At 41.8% G+C, this 15,052-nt stretch overlaps 1 protein-coding gene across 1 annotated transcript in view; it reads right to left on the bottom strand.

Moving 5' to 3' along the window:
• The window catches only part of EDC4 (enhancer of mRNA decapping 4), a 43,868-nt gene extending 33,093 nt beyond the window's left edge, over positions 1-10,775 (bottom strand). Inside the window, exons 1-9 of the mRNA XM_087971573.1 lie at positions 10,601-10,775; positions 7,875-8,031; positions 7,124-7,235; positions 5,983-6,082; positions 5,617-5,806; positions 4,267-4,414; positions 3,304-3,408; positions 1,961-2,070; positions 235-321 (exon numbers count right to left, since the gene is read on the bottom strand). Of these exons, the coding sequence (XP_087827699.1) occupies positions 235-321; positions 1,961-2,070; positions 3,304-3,408; positions 4,267-4,414; positions 5,617-5,806; positions 5,983-6,082; positions 7,124-7,235; positions 7,875-8,031; positions 10,601-10,676 (1,085 nt within the window). The 5' untranslated portion in view covers positions 10,677-10,775. The remainder of the gene's footprint in view (positions 1-234; positions 322-1,960; positions 2,071-3,303; positions 3,409-4,266; positions 4,415-5,616; positions 5,807-5,982; positions 6,083-7,123; positions 7,236-7,874; positions 8,032-10,600) is intronic.
• Positions 10,776-15,052: the final 4,277 nt, after the last annotated feature.

Below are 15,052 nucleotides of genomic sequence, written 5' to 3'. Positions count from 1 at the left end.
CCTAAACACACAGCTTTGACAGGACACATTACAGCAGAGAGACAATACTGCTCTGCCACAACACACTTTTGAGGGTCCATGCTCTATTTTCTGCAGCCCAACCTCACAACTGCAGGGCTTTTCTTAAGAATGCAATGTGAGGGACGGCAGCTATGTGTGTGTGTGGGCAACTATTTTCTTCCCACTGGCAAAGGGTCCCTTACCCCCTTCGTATAGACCAGGATCACCACTTACTCTGGGTCTTGTTTCTTATGGTTGTCACAGAAGAGCAAACAGGAAAGAGGCCTGCCCTCATGAGGTTTCCATTCATGGAGGCACCGACTGAAGAAATAAAACCAACCATGGTTATATTCACACATCATTCCAAGCCAGAGTTGAGTTTTAGACATGCTGTCAGCCTTCAAGAATCTTTTCTTCTGCTTGTCTTTCCGGCTGCCATAGTAACGGGGGGAGGGAGGATCAACTGGGCTTTGTGGGTGGGGGAGGGAAAGTGTGCTGGAGGCTTTAGAGAATGAACTGTAAAACTTGGGGAAAAATTTATTGTCTTATGCTTACTTGCTTACTGCATAGTTGCAGCATTTTATCTAACCAGGCCAAGGTCAACGGCCAGATGTATGCATCACCACTTGAAGAGGCCCCATATGACATTATACGCATCTCAGATTGGATGGACTATTGTGGGTGGGAACGTTGCCATACTCTGTATATGTGATTTTCACGTCTTGATTTTCACGTCTAATATCTCAGATCTTGAATTCTTTTGATGCTACCACTTGATTTCTAGTAAGTCCTTTTCTCTATTAACAATGGGATCTAATGGTCTCTTTCTTGGATTCTGAATGGAGCTCAGCCTGACACATGCATTTCTGAAGAAGATCTAATGGCTATGTTCACTTTACCCGTTAAGATGTGTAATCTGTGGCTAGGTCCACATGAAGGGAATTCCATACAAGCCACTTCTTGATTTGGTGTGATATGACAATGTAGAGGGTGATTGACAAATCAACTTTTTAATAGTTCTAACGATTAAAATATGTTTCTACAACTCAGGGAAAGTTTTAGATACACGTCTTTCATTTTTCTCTGTGAGGAGAAATAGTGACGCTCTCTGAGCTTGGTTGTTTTCTTGCAGATGTTTCATTACCCAAACTAAGTAACATCATCAGTGCTAGTAAGGAATGAAGTTTACTCTTACTAGCACTGATGATGTTACCTAGTTTGGGTAATGAAACATCTGCAAGAAAACAACCAAGCTCAGAGAGCCCCAAGGACCCCTCATTTCAACCCTGAGCTATAAACATTCTGTCGTGCCCGTTGGAGTCTGACTCCAAGGGAGAGGAGGAACAGCTGACAGGGAGTGGGAGTGTGGCTCGGGAGGTTGTGGAGGAAACTGAGGAAGGGCACAGGCCGGCTGGGCAGTCAGAGGAAGACCCAGGCCCATCCCCTCTTCATCCTAGGGCACGCAAGGAGAGGATAAGGGAGAAACGTGAATGGCGTGATCTACGGGGGAGGAAGAGGCCCTGATCCCCTTCATGGGCTGCAGCTGTGAGGACTGTTTAAAAGGACAAACTGCGCATGGCCCAGTGCTGGAAGCAAAGCGTGAAATAATTCTAGTCTTTCAGTTCTTATCTGAGTCTGGTGTCCTTCCCAGTGTGTGTATTTCGATATCTGTGGCCGTCTTCAAGCCCTTCTCCTGCCTTGTCTCACTAATTGCTTCAGTGTGGTTTGTGTTGTTTTTTCTACTTATAATTTATATGTATTTTGAGTCTGAACAGACTTTCTTCCTTTTCACAACTGTTTGTGGGGGAGTTTTTCTCCAGTCAATGATAATTGGAGCTTTGAAGCCAAGTTGAAGGAATTAAAGGGACTTCACCTGTTTTTGTGACTTTGTTGCTTTTGTATCCCACCCTGGGTCATCACATGTTCTCTTTTACTGATAGTTCTCTGCATCTGAAATTACCTTGGTTCATCTTGTCCCTCTATGTAAATCTGCCAGAATTTGACGTAGCCATCATGGCTTGCTGTAGCCAAAACAGTCCCATCAGGAGAAAGTGCTCCCTCACTCAGGCGCTATAAAAGAACAGGGGGTAAAAATATAGCCGTTATTTATATTTTGCAGCACAGCTGAAATACAATAACAGACATCTTTCTGCTAATGTGGCTGGCCATGGGCCAAGGCTATTTTTTTAATAGCCTCTCTTCTGATGACATTTGGTAGGCCTATTTGTTCATAAAAACCAGACATCCTGGCTGAAGAAGTCATAATGTTCCTACTGGTGGCATGCTGGTTGTATGGACAAGCAGTTACACAAATTGGGAGGTGGAAAACATCATATGAGATCAAGATCCAGAATTACAGTGTAGATCCAAAGGAGTCAGGATCAAAAGCTAAAAAAAAACCTGATTTGAAACAGATAATGTGAGGACATTGATCCTGGATTATGGAAGACGCTTCTGCAAAATCCTGAGTTTAGATTTAATCTAAACTGTTCGTTGCTTTTTGCCCCAATCACAACTCATTCACATCCCAGCGTATTACATGCAAACACCAGAAATAACTGCAAAAGAATATCTTGCTTTTAGTGTAATCAGCCATTGGAATGAAGGCCAAAAGGAATACTTGAGGTTCATGAATGAAAACACACAGAACAGAGGGTTATGTTCTGACCCAGGCTTCGTAAACCGTGATTATGCACAAACTTATTTTAAAAACAAAACCTATTCTATTGCAATGCTGGGAATTGTTTTCATTCCTAGCCGGAATTAATCTCAAATAGTCCCCCAAGATAAGCACCCACCTTTCAGTTCTGCGAAGTGCTGCCAAAAACAGAAGTATCAAATGAACAAGAAAAAAAACCAACCGAAGTACAAAGAGCTTCAAGGATGACTCTGAACCGATTGAACTACTTTGCTTCCTGCAAAGGTTTCATCATCTTGGCCTGACTTTTATACCTTATGGGAGGGGCAATCACCTCCAAGCCTTACTTCCGATTCGCCCCTTTTGTTTCAGCTGCTCTCGCCTTCTAGCAGCTCTGCGCAAATGCGCCCTGGGAACAGGCTCCCCTGGGTCCTCTGCCTTGCTGCTGCCAGACTCCGAAGGCTCCAGAGGCAGCACCCCACTCCCAGATGGTCCTGGCCCCATCTCTGCATCGAATGCAGGACCAAGTCCTCTCTAGACTCCCTGACTGGTCCCCGTTCTTCCCCACTGTCTGACTCCGTTGCTGTCTGCATCGGCTGCCGTCGAACCACAGGTTATAGAAACTAGCATAGGCCCCTACACCAAGACAAAGGCTGAATGTTTACCGTGCTATGACCCTTCACCACAATGTAGCCTTCTTTGATGTTGGTTACTTCCACTGGCCATGAACTATGGTTGGCTCGGATTATGTCAAGGTCACAGACTTCAGCCTGCCAACACAAAGGGAAAAAGTGAGCACAAAGACCATGCTAAAGCTCCATCAGGAATCATCCCAACAGGTTGATGTCTACGGAGATTCTCAGTCATCCACACCCTGGTTGTCCCAAAGGTGTTTTTTCAAAAGGCAAGTGGACGTTCTTGGTTTGTTTTTCCGCCTGAAGACGTTTCACTCTTCACTCAAGGAGCTTCTTCAATTCTGACTGAATGGTGGAGAATAAATCCTACCTATCTCAGGTATCCTTGACTTACAGCCATTCCTTTAGTGACCATTCAAAATTACAAAGGCACTGAAAAAAGTGACTTATGACCGTTTTTCACACTTATGATTATTCCCATGGTCACGTGATTTACATTCAGATGCTTAACTTTTTGTTAGTTTTTGTTGTTTTTTTTAAATTTTTTCATTTTAAATATGATTTATACATTGAGTGAGCCGCCTCGAGTCGCCATGGGCGAATAGGTAGCAATATAAATTAAATAAATAAAAATAAATAAGTAAATAAAATGACTCAATAGTTATGACGGTTGCAGTGTCCTGGAATCATGGGATCCCCTTTTGCGACCTTCTGACAAGTGGAGTCAATAAGGAAGCCGGATCCACTTAACAACCGCATTCATAATTTAACAACTGTAGTGATTCACTCAACAACGGTGGCAAAGAAAGGTTATAAAATGTGGCAAAACATACTTAACCATTTAACAACAGAAATTTTGGGCTCCATAATTAGACATAAGCCGAGGACTACCTGTATTCCCATCATTGCTTTTTTTTAAAAATCAACTTTGCGCAGAGAGGCCAAAATAGCACCATTTCCAAGGGAAAGAAGGGAAGCCACAGAAATGCTTACTCTGTCTTCATGCAGCAACGCCAGAGTCTGGCTGCCTTCTTCGCAGCTCTCCTCATTCTCATCAGGGATGAAGGGACACCATATTATCCTCCGAAAGTTGTTATGGGGAGTCCCATCAGATCGTTTGATATTCACCAAGATCTCTTCTCTGATCACCGAAGTTAAGGAAGACCTCCATCATTCATACCAGTGGTGGGATTCAACCTTTTTTACTACCGGTTCTATGGTCATGGCTTGGTGGGCGTGGCAGGGGAAGGATACTGCAAAATCCCCATTCCCTCCCCACCATACTAACCTGCTTTCCAGCTCCATTCTCCTGTGAAGGGCAACCAAAGAAGACCCAGCCGATCAGCTGGGACTCAATGGGAGGCAGAGAATAGATGGGGGCGGGGCCAGTCAGAGGTGGTATTGGCTGGTTCTCCGAAACTGGCCAGGATCTACTGAATACCACCTCTGATTCATACCCTTTACAAAAGCCTCCCAGAAGTTCAATTTTAATGGTTTTCTGGTCTATCTCAGATGTGTTGGAAATAAATACATGACTGAATTAGAGTTTGTGCAACACCTCGTCCTCACCTTTTAGGTAAAAACCTAATTCCACTTTGAATAGTTCCTACAAACATTACACTGTGGTTGACCTAGCAGATTAATAAACCACAAAATCATTGGTTTAATGCATTGTGTGAACCTAGTCATTGTGGTTTATAAACCATAGTTCATTCCTTAGAGGTATGTGTGAATTAGGCCACTAAGGACCGTGCAATACTGTATTTAAAACGAACAAAAGTTTATGTGAACAACCAGTGCATAAAGTTTTCATCACTGCTTTGTAGACTGGGCAGGAAAGCTTTTTTTTAAAAAAAAAAAAAATAAAAAATCAATAATTGTCATTACAGCAAAACTGAATTTTCCTTTTATAGCATTCAGTATTTATATTTCTCAGTTTGATAAATGCATTATCTTCGTTGTTAGCTAGTTTCGATGAAGTGAAGATTATAGATGTGTAAAAGTCACAAACAGTTAATATTGAGAAAAAATTCTTAACGTGAAGACTAGAATGCAAGACTCTAACCCTAATTTAATCAAGATTTCTGATTTTGCATGCTGAAATCCAAAAGTTCAATGCCCAGTTCTGGCTTACAGAATTAAGTAACATAATAACGCATTATTGTAGGGTTTTTTTTTTTGAATTAAGTAACATAATAATGCATTATTGTAGGTTTTTTTTTTTTTTAAAAAAAAACCAAATTGGTGTAATAGTCTGGCTTTGCAAATTGTACCACAGACTAACTAGTTTATCTACCAATACTCTGACCCTCTGCCATCATGCTTAGCATTGAAGTAAGATACTGGATTTTTCCGTTCTCCATTGACAGACACCAGACAAACAGGTTGCCAGCTTCATCCAGGCAGGCCAACTGGTTGGAGTTGAGGTGAGCAAAGGCCAGATCTGCCACACCCTCAGTGAAGCCTTTCAGAAGCGTCCGCTCAGCCGTGCTGACACTCAGGACTCGCACCATGGCTGAGCCACTGCTGGCACCTGGGAAAAGAAGGGCAAAACGCATCTAGTCAAAGGGAGCAGTTGAGTGCTAATTCCTCTTTCTCTGGTGGAGATGCAATAAGGTCCAGCACAGGCCACTGGACAAAAATTAAGATGCAAAAGAAGCCCAACCTATAACGTCAGAAAGGACCCTGGGAGGATGGGAGATGTCTCACCTCGAATAGCATAAGCCAGATAGGCATTTGAGACAGCAATGAGGTTGCCATAGTAATACTTCTGCTCCCAGTCATATCTGGCCACTGGTTGGATTTTTACCTGGCGGGAGGAAAAGAAAACGAACAAAAGTTGTAGCAAAGGAATCAATTCAATACCGATCAAAAGGAATACCACACCTAATAAAGAAGACTATCTATGGCAGCGATAGGCAACTATGCCCCTTTATGACCTGTGGACTTCAACTCCCAGAATTCCCGAGCCAGCGTGGAACTGGGAAGTCCACAGGATGTGAAGGGATCATTGTTGCCTACCCCGATTTATGGATGCTCTATGATAGAAAGCTGTGACGGTGAGAAGGAGGTGGCCACTGTCTAATCTGTAGAAGAAGGAAATCTCACAGCAATGTGAAAAAGAAACAAATCAGCAAACAAGCAGGTTCATCTTTGTCCAACCATTACTTTTGAATATTTTAAAATGTTTCTCAGCAACAAAGAGGAATCAGGAATGATAGGAAGACGGAAAGAATACGGTCTACCATTGCATAGAGAGATTATCAGACAACAAATTAACAAACCTTTTTTTTCCTTAACAAGACATAATTAGCTGGCAACTCTTGAAATTACAACTGCACGCAGACAGATTGCCAAGGTAGTTTGTAATAGAACTGAGCAATTTTAAGGGACTTTGTTAGAACAGACTGACTGATTGGCAGAAATATACACGAAGGCATACTTAGAGTGACATCACTGAGTATTGCAAAAGATGTTAACATTCTTTTGGGTTCTCCTACTTGTTTGTTCACAGATATTTCTGAGGGGAGAAAGGCCTGGGATGTGTGGACTGAAAATGGAAAGGGAGCGAGCGAAAGAACTGTAGATCTTCCCTGCATTAACTAAAGGGTCTTCCAATAAATCCACTTCTCTTGGATCACAACCAGTCGACATATCAAGGCCATATTCTCAAGCACAATGTCTGAACATGTACCCAATATAACATCTACATTTGCCAATGGTCAGTTCTTTAAACATATTTTACATATATTTTTCTCTTTTACTACCAGGATAGGTATGAGCTTGTCATCAGCAGGTGAGAAGGAAGAGAGTTATGACCTAATAAGAAGGTAAGTTTTCTTGTATTTACCTTATTGCTTCCCCTGGCTTTACTGGTGATGCTGGAATCACTGCTGGCCACTATTTCAACATCTTTAGCAAGGATCACCATACAGGTGGAATTATCATCTCCAGAGAGGCAGCTAAAAAAGTAGCCAGGGGCAAGCAGTGAAGAGAAAAAGAGGTCAGTCTCCAGGATATTAAAGGTAACTTTTTCTGTGAAATGTTCAAAGAATCAGGACCATGCTCACCGTATACATAGACTCAAGGACTGTAGAATTCCCAACAATGTATTTTATAGATCCAGACTGAATACAAATGTTGCCCATTCATGAGCCAAAGAAGGAAATAAACCAGGAGCAGCAAGAATAATAATAACCCAAAGGACAAAATAAACCAAGAGCAGCAAGCCTCAACTGACCATGACTGCTCTTTACAACACAGGTTTCTCCTCTGCTGTTCTAAATCAGCTTTCCCCAACCTGTCTGGTGCCTCTTCAGACATGCTGGGCTTCTACTTTATGGCAGCTGACGTTCATTTGGAGGAAAGCAAGTTGGAAAATGTAGCATTAAACATCGATTGGTGAGGCACTGTACTGATTCAAACCACCCTAGTAGCTACACACCATTTTACCAAGCCTTAATATAAGGAATAACAGAATATAGGGAAATCACATCTCTGCAGGAGAAAACACTTGCTGGGGGTGCTTTTTGATATTCCAGAGACCACAAATTGCACATATTTTGGCCTTTCACTTTTGCCTCACCAGTTAGGATACCTACATAACTTGTTTGTCTTGTAGCGCTCCGAGAGGAACAGTTTGTGGAACAGGCTTAGTGGAGGACGAGCCGTCTCCAGCTGCGGTGGGATCTGGCACCAGAAGACCATTCAGGTCACCATTATATGAACTGGATGTTCTCTGGTTTTCATTCACTGACCCTGAAAGGTATGAAGAACAGGGAAACAGAGAGGGAAACCAAGATTCATATTTACTTAGTCTTGTCATGGAGTTGTATATATTTTAAATTAGCCAACCTTTTACTGAAGTTCTGTGTATTGCCAACTTATAAAACAGTGGCATTTCTAACAGAGCAAGGCCTATTTTAGATCTCCCTATAGCACTTAATTCCATAAGTCTACTTTTGGGAATGGGGAAAGAACTGTCTTTCCATTCTTGCTGATTTTGGGGGGAGAAAGAAACACCATTTATTTGTTATAAATCACCCATAGATTTTAAAGTATATCCCAGGCTACAATCTGCTTGTGGAATATTACACTTCAATTTTAATCTGCAATATTACATCAAACATTTTGTTCATGGCCAAATTATTGGCTCTTTCTAGAATAGCTTTTCCCAACTTAGGCTTTTTCCACATGTATAGACTTCAACTTACAAAAGTTCCATTTAACAATTTCCCCAACTTTTCAAGGGCTTCAAATATCCCTACAACACTTTGAAATGAAGTATATCAAGCTATCTATTCACTTTGTTTATATTTAAAGCAATTTATCTAAAACTCATTTTAAAAAAAATCTTACAATATAAAACCATAGAGGTCTACACAATACAAAGTATCAAAACAATTGCCCAAGTATTATCATATTGCAGTTTTTATAAAGACAGATGCACCTGCTATTTATTATCATTCTACATGTCAAACGGCAAGTAAGGTTTGACAAAAGAGGGAAAACACCATCCTGATAGTTAAAGTCCCCTCATTAAACTGTTCTGTACATTTGCACTCAAAATGTTATGATTTCCATGCTTAGCAGTTTAGAAAATGGCTTCTGTTGTTCTATAACGCTGCTTTAGAGCAGGGGTCCCCAAGCACCGGTCCGCGGACCGGCAGGTCCGTGGAACAAGTCCTACCGGGCCGCTGGTTTGCTGAGGCCCGCCATCTTTTTGATGAAAAGGTGCTTCTGGTGAGCTTTTCGGGTAGAAAGCTCACCGAAGCACTTTTCATCAAAAAGATGGCGGCTTATGCTGATGAGCTTTTCCGGGTAGAAAGCCATTTCTACCCGAAAAGCTCACCGGTAGCGCCGCCATCTTTTTGATGAAAAAGTGCTTCCGGTGAGGTCACCGAAGCACTTTTTCATCAAAAAATGGCGGCGCAGCTGATGCCGTACCGCGGCATAAAAAAGGTTGGGGATCACTGCTTTAGAGGATTGGATAAACTAAAAAAAAAAAGCTGATCTTAAGGAAAATAGAGCAGAAAATATGGATTATAAGCAAAGAGGTAAACACCCATGTAGGTATATAGCATATCTAGATGATGGGCCATCTGTTAAAATAAAACCAGGTCCTGGCACACACTTCAAAGTAAATCAGGAATCCTGTACTTGTGAAGTCTGCCTGGCAAGAACAAAGAATCCTTATCCACAGAAGATTCAGACTCTTGTAACAGTCCTGGCTAATTGGAAAGCTGATAAAAGTAATATCAGTTAGCCAACTTGCATACCTCAGCTAAAAGTCACAAATAGAGAATGCCGTGCAGTATATTAGATAATTCCTAGGGATTTCATTAGCCAAGACCTAGGAATAGGGACAGTTAGAGACCAATAGAATAAACTGTAGAATTATTACTAAAATGTTTATTAGATGATATTTCTTATTATCTCACTTTGTCCCATCTTCTCCTTTAGTGAAAATGTATAAAGCTTACTCAATCCTTTGACAATCCTTTGGCATTTTGACCAGGAGCCCTTTTCCTTGGAGTACTCCAATAAAAAGCAACCAGAAAACCTGCACCTGGTGTCTGGCGTCTATCATTGGCTTTGGCACAAGGCTCAGACCCGAACTGGGGACAACAATCATGTGTGTTGTGCATGTGCACACTTTTTTTTTTGAATGTGTGTGTGTGTGTGTGGGAATGACAATAAAGGTTATCTTATCTACCAAAGAAATGTGAACATAGAAGAATACTGCATGCTGTACAGTGCTAGGTATGGAAGATATATATATTGATGCTTTTTAATTCAATGCGTTCTCCTGCCCCCATTTTTTAATCAAAAGCTTAGATGTTTTGCAATTGACCCCACCGGGTTTAGTGGGAATTGTTTCCTCACCAGTTTTGCACAGGAGAGCAACCTTTTTATTCCATTAACCACTTCGGAGAGGAGACGGACTCCCGGCTCCTTTCAAGAGGATCTGCGCCCAAGCAAAGGCACGGGATGCTACCACCCCGAGTGCAAATCTCTGCCTCCGCCTGCCCGCCAACCGGAGCCCTCCGGACGGGGCAAAGGCGAGGAGGGGAAGGGCAGCCGACTTCCCTGCTGCAGGGCGCCGGATCGGGGAGAAGCTGCTTCTCTCCCCCCTCGCTCTTCCCGGACAGCGCCGCCGCATGAGCGTGGCGCGGGCGGCATTGCCCGGGAGGAAGGAATTCCAAGCCGGGCACTCGCGCTGCCCCTCCAGTCGCGTCCCGAAGCCGAGCGGCTCTTGCCGAAGATTCAGACCCCGCCCCGAAGCTCCGCCACAGGGCCTCCGCCCGAGACCGCCGCCGCCTCTCACCGCCGGGCCGATCCAGCTTGAGGATATCGCGCAGGTGCTGAGTCGCGTCCTCGATATCGATGCTAGCCGAGGCCATCGGGACCCGCCAAGGCCGAAGCCGCCGCCGCTCGCTCACGCCCGCCTGCCTTCCGGACAGGCCGAGCCCGACTCGCCGCCCCCACTTCCGCTTCCGGTCCGTACTTGCCTCCTCTTCCCGCCGGAAACCGCATCCCGGCGCGCGGGGTTCCACCCGGCCTCTTGGTGGACTGTGAAACATTTTCAAGGGGTTGGGTAGAAAAAGGGAGCGAAGGGCGTGGGGGGCGAGGGGCGGCGTCTCTCCTTCACTGGCTCTGCATAGCTGGGCCCTGCAAAGCGAGGAAGTGAGCCGTGCTGAGATTGCAGGGAGGCGTCTAATTTCAAAGACTAGGACGGCAGTCGAAAGCTGCCTCGTCCTCTCTCATTGCGGACATGCCTTTGAGTTGCATCAAATGAAAATATATGCATTTTTCCCGGACAGGAGGATTAAGTGCCCGTGCATATATCTATATACAGCCTCATACAAAAATACGAACACATCCCGCCTTCGCCAGTCACACGTTAGGTTTTCAGAGTCGGTTGAGACTGTCAGTTATACATCGATTACTCAGTAGGTAAGTACGGTGCAGTGATTCTTGAGGGGTCCTTGGTGCTCTCTGAGCTTGGTTTTCTTGCAGAGGTTTCATTGCCCAAATTAGGTAACATCATCAGAGCTAGTAGCTAGTAACACTGATGATGTTACCTAGTTTGGGTAATGAAACCGCTGCAAGAAAACAACCAAGCTCAGAGAGCACCAAGGAACCCTCGTTTCAATCCTGAGATACACATATTCCCCTTTATTAAGTAATGTAATTCTTATTTCTAAATATGCAGAAGGTTGCCCGGTTAAGGAGTCTCTGGAAGTCCTGCTGCTTAAGAAATTGTATGTTAAGCAGCCATTTCAGTGATGCGCTAGCTCCATTTCATTAAACACTCGAAAATATTTTGTATTTTCTCTGCATTAAAAAAAACATGTAAATTCAATTGGTATAAGTGAATTGGTACAATTGGTAGCCCTCGACTTACAAGTGCATTTAGTGACCATTCAAAGTTACAATGGCACTGAAAAAAGTGATTTATGGCCATTTGTCTTGCGACTATTGCAACATCCCCATGGTCTTGGCAACCGATTCATAAAAACGATGGTCGCAGTGTTCCGGAGTCCTCTTTTGTGATCTTCTGATAAGCAAAGTCAATGGGGAAACCAGATTCACTTAACATCCATGTTAGTAATTTAACAACAGTGATTCCCTCAACTATGGCAGAAAAATCATAAAACAGGGCAAAATTCATTTAACAAATGTTTCGCTCACCAACAGAAATTTTGGGCTCAATTGTGGTCGTACGTCAAAGAATACTTGTATTTGATAATATAATGAATTACCAACTTTATTGGTGATATTTGATCATCTTTTTGCAAGCCCAAACCCTGTAGAAATGATATGAAAATAAAAGGAGAAACATTTGCATACTGTGCTTCCCTCCAGCTTCCCTCATTGAAAGATAAAACAGCTTTGCTGAAGAGCTAAAAGACTGTTCCAGTAAACAGGTCTCCATATTAGGTTTTGATAGGCAAGATTGAGAAACCTTCTGCACCACAGTTCTCTCTTACATTTTATGTTCTTATAAAAAAAATAACTTTGTCAAGTTTTTGCAACAAATACAGGAATGCTTTTTTTTTTTTTACAATAAATGTTTCTTCAAGAACTGTGTGAAATATTGAAAGCTGACCACCTCATTCATTTCTCAGGGGCTTGCGGCTTGCATAGAAACTGGGAACACATGGCCGAGTTGGAATCAGTTTAGAATGGCAATACACCCTGTGGTGGAAATTAAAGTACAATTCAGTATAGAACTGTACAATATTTGACCATAACATACTAATTAGGACACATTATGCGAAGATCTAAGTCTCTGGAGAAGGCTCTTATTGCTGGCAAAGGAAAACAGAAGAATCAGCAGAAGGTGGATACACTTGGCTTCAGTGGTAATAGAGGCACAGTTGGAAGAGTTGAAGGACCAAGTTAGGGAGATCATTCCGATTGGTTCCAATGCACTATTACTTTACCAAAAGGATCACAAGCTAAATTACTGTAAATTGATCAAAATATGATACATGTAAGAGGTGCTAAAATTACCTCTTTATTATACATCACAACATATGTAACATGGAAATGGCAGAAACCTGAGGAAACATGTTTTACTTGAAATAGGTTTTTTTTTTTACTAAGCTAAGTATATTGCTTACAGAAATATAAAGAATTTTCTTTTGACAGGCAAGCACCAAAATTCAAAGAGGATAATTTGAAAGCACTTTAGAATGATTGTCTCCAACTGGATATCTGGCCACCTTTTCATGGTTATTGCTTCACTATAGTTAGACAGCAACAGAATCCCTACCTTCATTTTCATTGTTTCTTAAATTTCTAAGCTTAGCCTTACAAAAAAGTGCTTGTTAAATAATCTTTATTAGTACATTTGCCACAGGTACAGTCTTAAACAAGCCAAGATTACACAGCCCATAACAGAATAGGTAGGTAACCTTACTCCACAAAACTTCAGCATATTTATTGGTAAAACTAGCGGTGCTCTGTAAACCAAGCTTCACAATATTAAAGTCTGCTTTACCATGTACATCAAGTATTTCTTATTGAGCAGTATGTAAACTTAGCAGTTCTTGAATACATTTTGTTTCTGGCAACAGATGCCAAATTGAATATTATACTAGCAAAGTTTTAGAGCACTTTTGTATCAAAGTGAAAAACAAGGAGAAAGGACTCTAGAGTTTATGACTTACATGAGGGCCGTGAAAACTTGTTTCTTGCCCAGATTATAAAAAATGCCTATGAGCCATAAAATACAGATGGGTTGTGAGCGTGGTGAGTCACACCTACACAGATCTGATCTACACATATCCCAACAGAATATCCCTTTTGTTTTTATAGAAAGAAGTTTATTTAATTGACAGTTCAATAGCCTTATTCTATTTACATGTTTTCCATATTCCCAGACCAAATATTTTGTTATCCTTTCTTGCAATAACTAACGTCTTTGGGATATGTTTTGCTCCCCCAGCATGCAATTTTAATTCAAAAATAGTTCAGATGAACTTTCCTTCCTGCAGCTTGAACCAGGGAAGAACGCAGCCAGTTCTTGCCTCCAACTAGTAAAATCATAGCTTCACTTACGGAAGGGAGAGTTTCTAATCGAATGCCATCTGCTAATACTAGAAGCTGAAGTAGCATGTGGAAAAATAGTCATTTCCTCCTTACGGATGACAAAAGGCATTCATTTGCTTTAAAAGAATAAAGCCTCTTTAGGCAAAATGTGTTCCTATGAACACACATTCAAGGAATTTTTCTAAGGCATTTTATGTATGGCTATTACATACTGCTTCATTAAGGCATATACCTATTTAACCATAACATACCACAAAATCCTTCGAAACATTCAGCCATGTTGAATAAGGTGATGCTGAGCTACAAAAATCAGCCGCAAACATCTACTTTTCTTCATAAAAAGCTTCCCGACAACAGCTTTGTGTTGGAAACGAATTCCAATGACAAGTTTTCAACTAAACTTATACATAGGTACTAAGAAACTAACTTTTAAGATCCATTGCCCCAGACTGATTAATTTCAATTGTGATCCTTGCAATGAAAGTCACACTTCTCACCATCTTTTAACAACCCCATAATTCCTTGCAGGATGGAGTCTGAGCAACTGAATGGAGCTAGCAGTTTAATGGCCGGATGCCCTTCCTATCGCCAATGTGGAGTTTTGTTCAGCAGATATGTATTCTCATTGAATTCACAGCCTCCTGATTGTGAGGCGAGAAGTCCACTTCTAGGCCACCGCACCACACAATGAATCAGCTACACTGATGGCATATATACACTTAGGAGACTCTGGAGATTCAGAACCTTTAAACTGTGACAAGCCAAGCTTCAAAATGCATTCCTCTTTAAAAAAAAAAAACCCTATTCAGTCAGTGTGTACAACTTTAATTTCTTAACAGGCACAGGCCTAAATTAACGAATTTGAGCTCAGTTCTTTCAAAATAGAAGATCAATAATTAAGAACTGCATACCTTTTTTTTTTTTTTTGCTGTTCATGAGCAGGTGGAACCAGACTGCGTTAACCTGATTGCCAGCCCAGCTTTAAACTTAAGTTTCCAAAATAGAAAAATAGCCTTGGAAGGGTGTAAGGCCTATGAATTCAAGATTGCCCAGCTCACATTAAACACCCAGATGAATAATCTGGCCACTTTGAAGATACATTACTTTTCTGAAACTTTATCAGCTTTGCAGCAAATGGTACTTCAAAATGTTTTCAAATGCTGACCCAATTTAACCATTAAAAGGGTGCTACTGGTGCCACCTGGCTGTGGTTTATTGC

Source organism: Notechis scutatus, chromosome 9 (assembly GCF_049901735.1).
Source record: "Notechis scutatus isolate UNSWTSFEM ecotype Mainland chromosome 9, rNotScu1.2, whole genome shotgun sequence".
NCBI classification, from domain to species: Eukaryota; Metazoa; Chordata; class Lepidosauria; order Squamata; family Elapidae; genus Notechis; species Notechis scutatus.
This window is presented reverse-complemented; position numbering and strand designations above follow the sequence as displayed.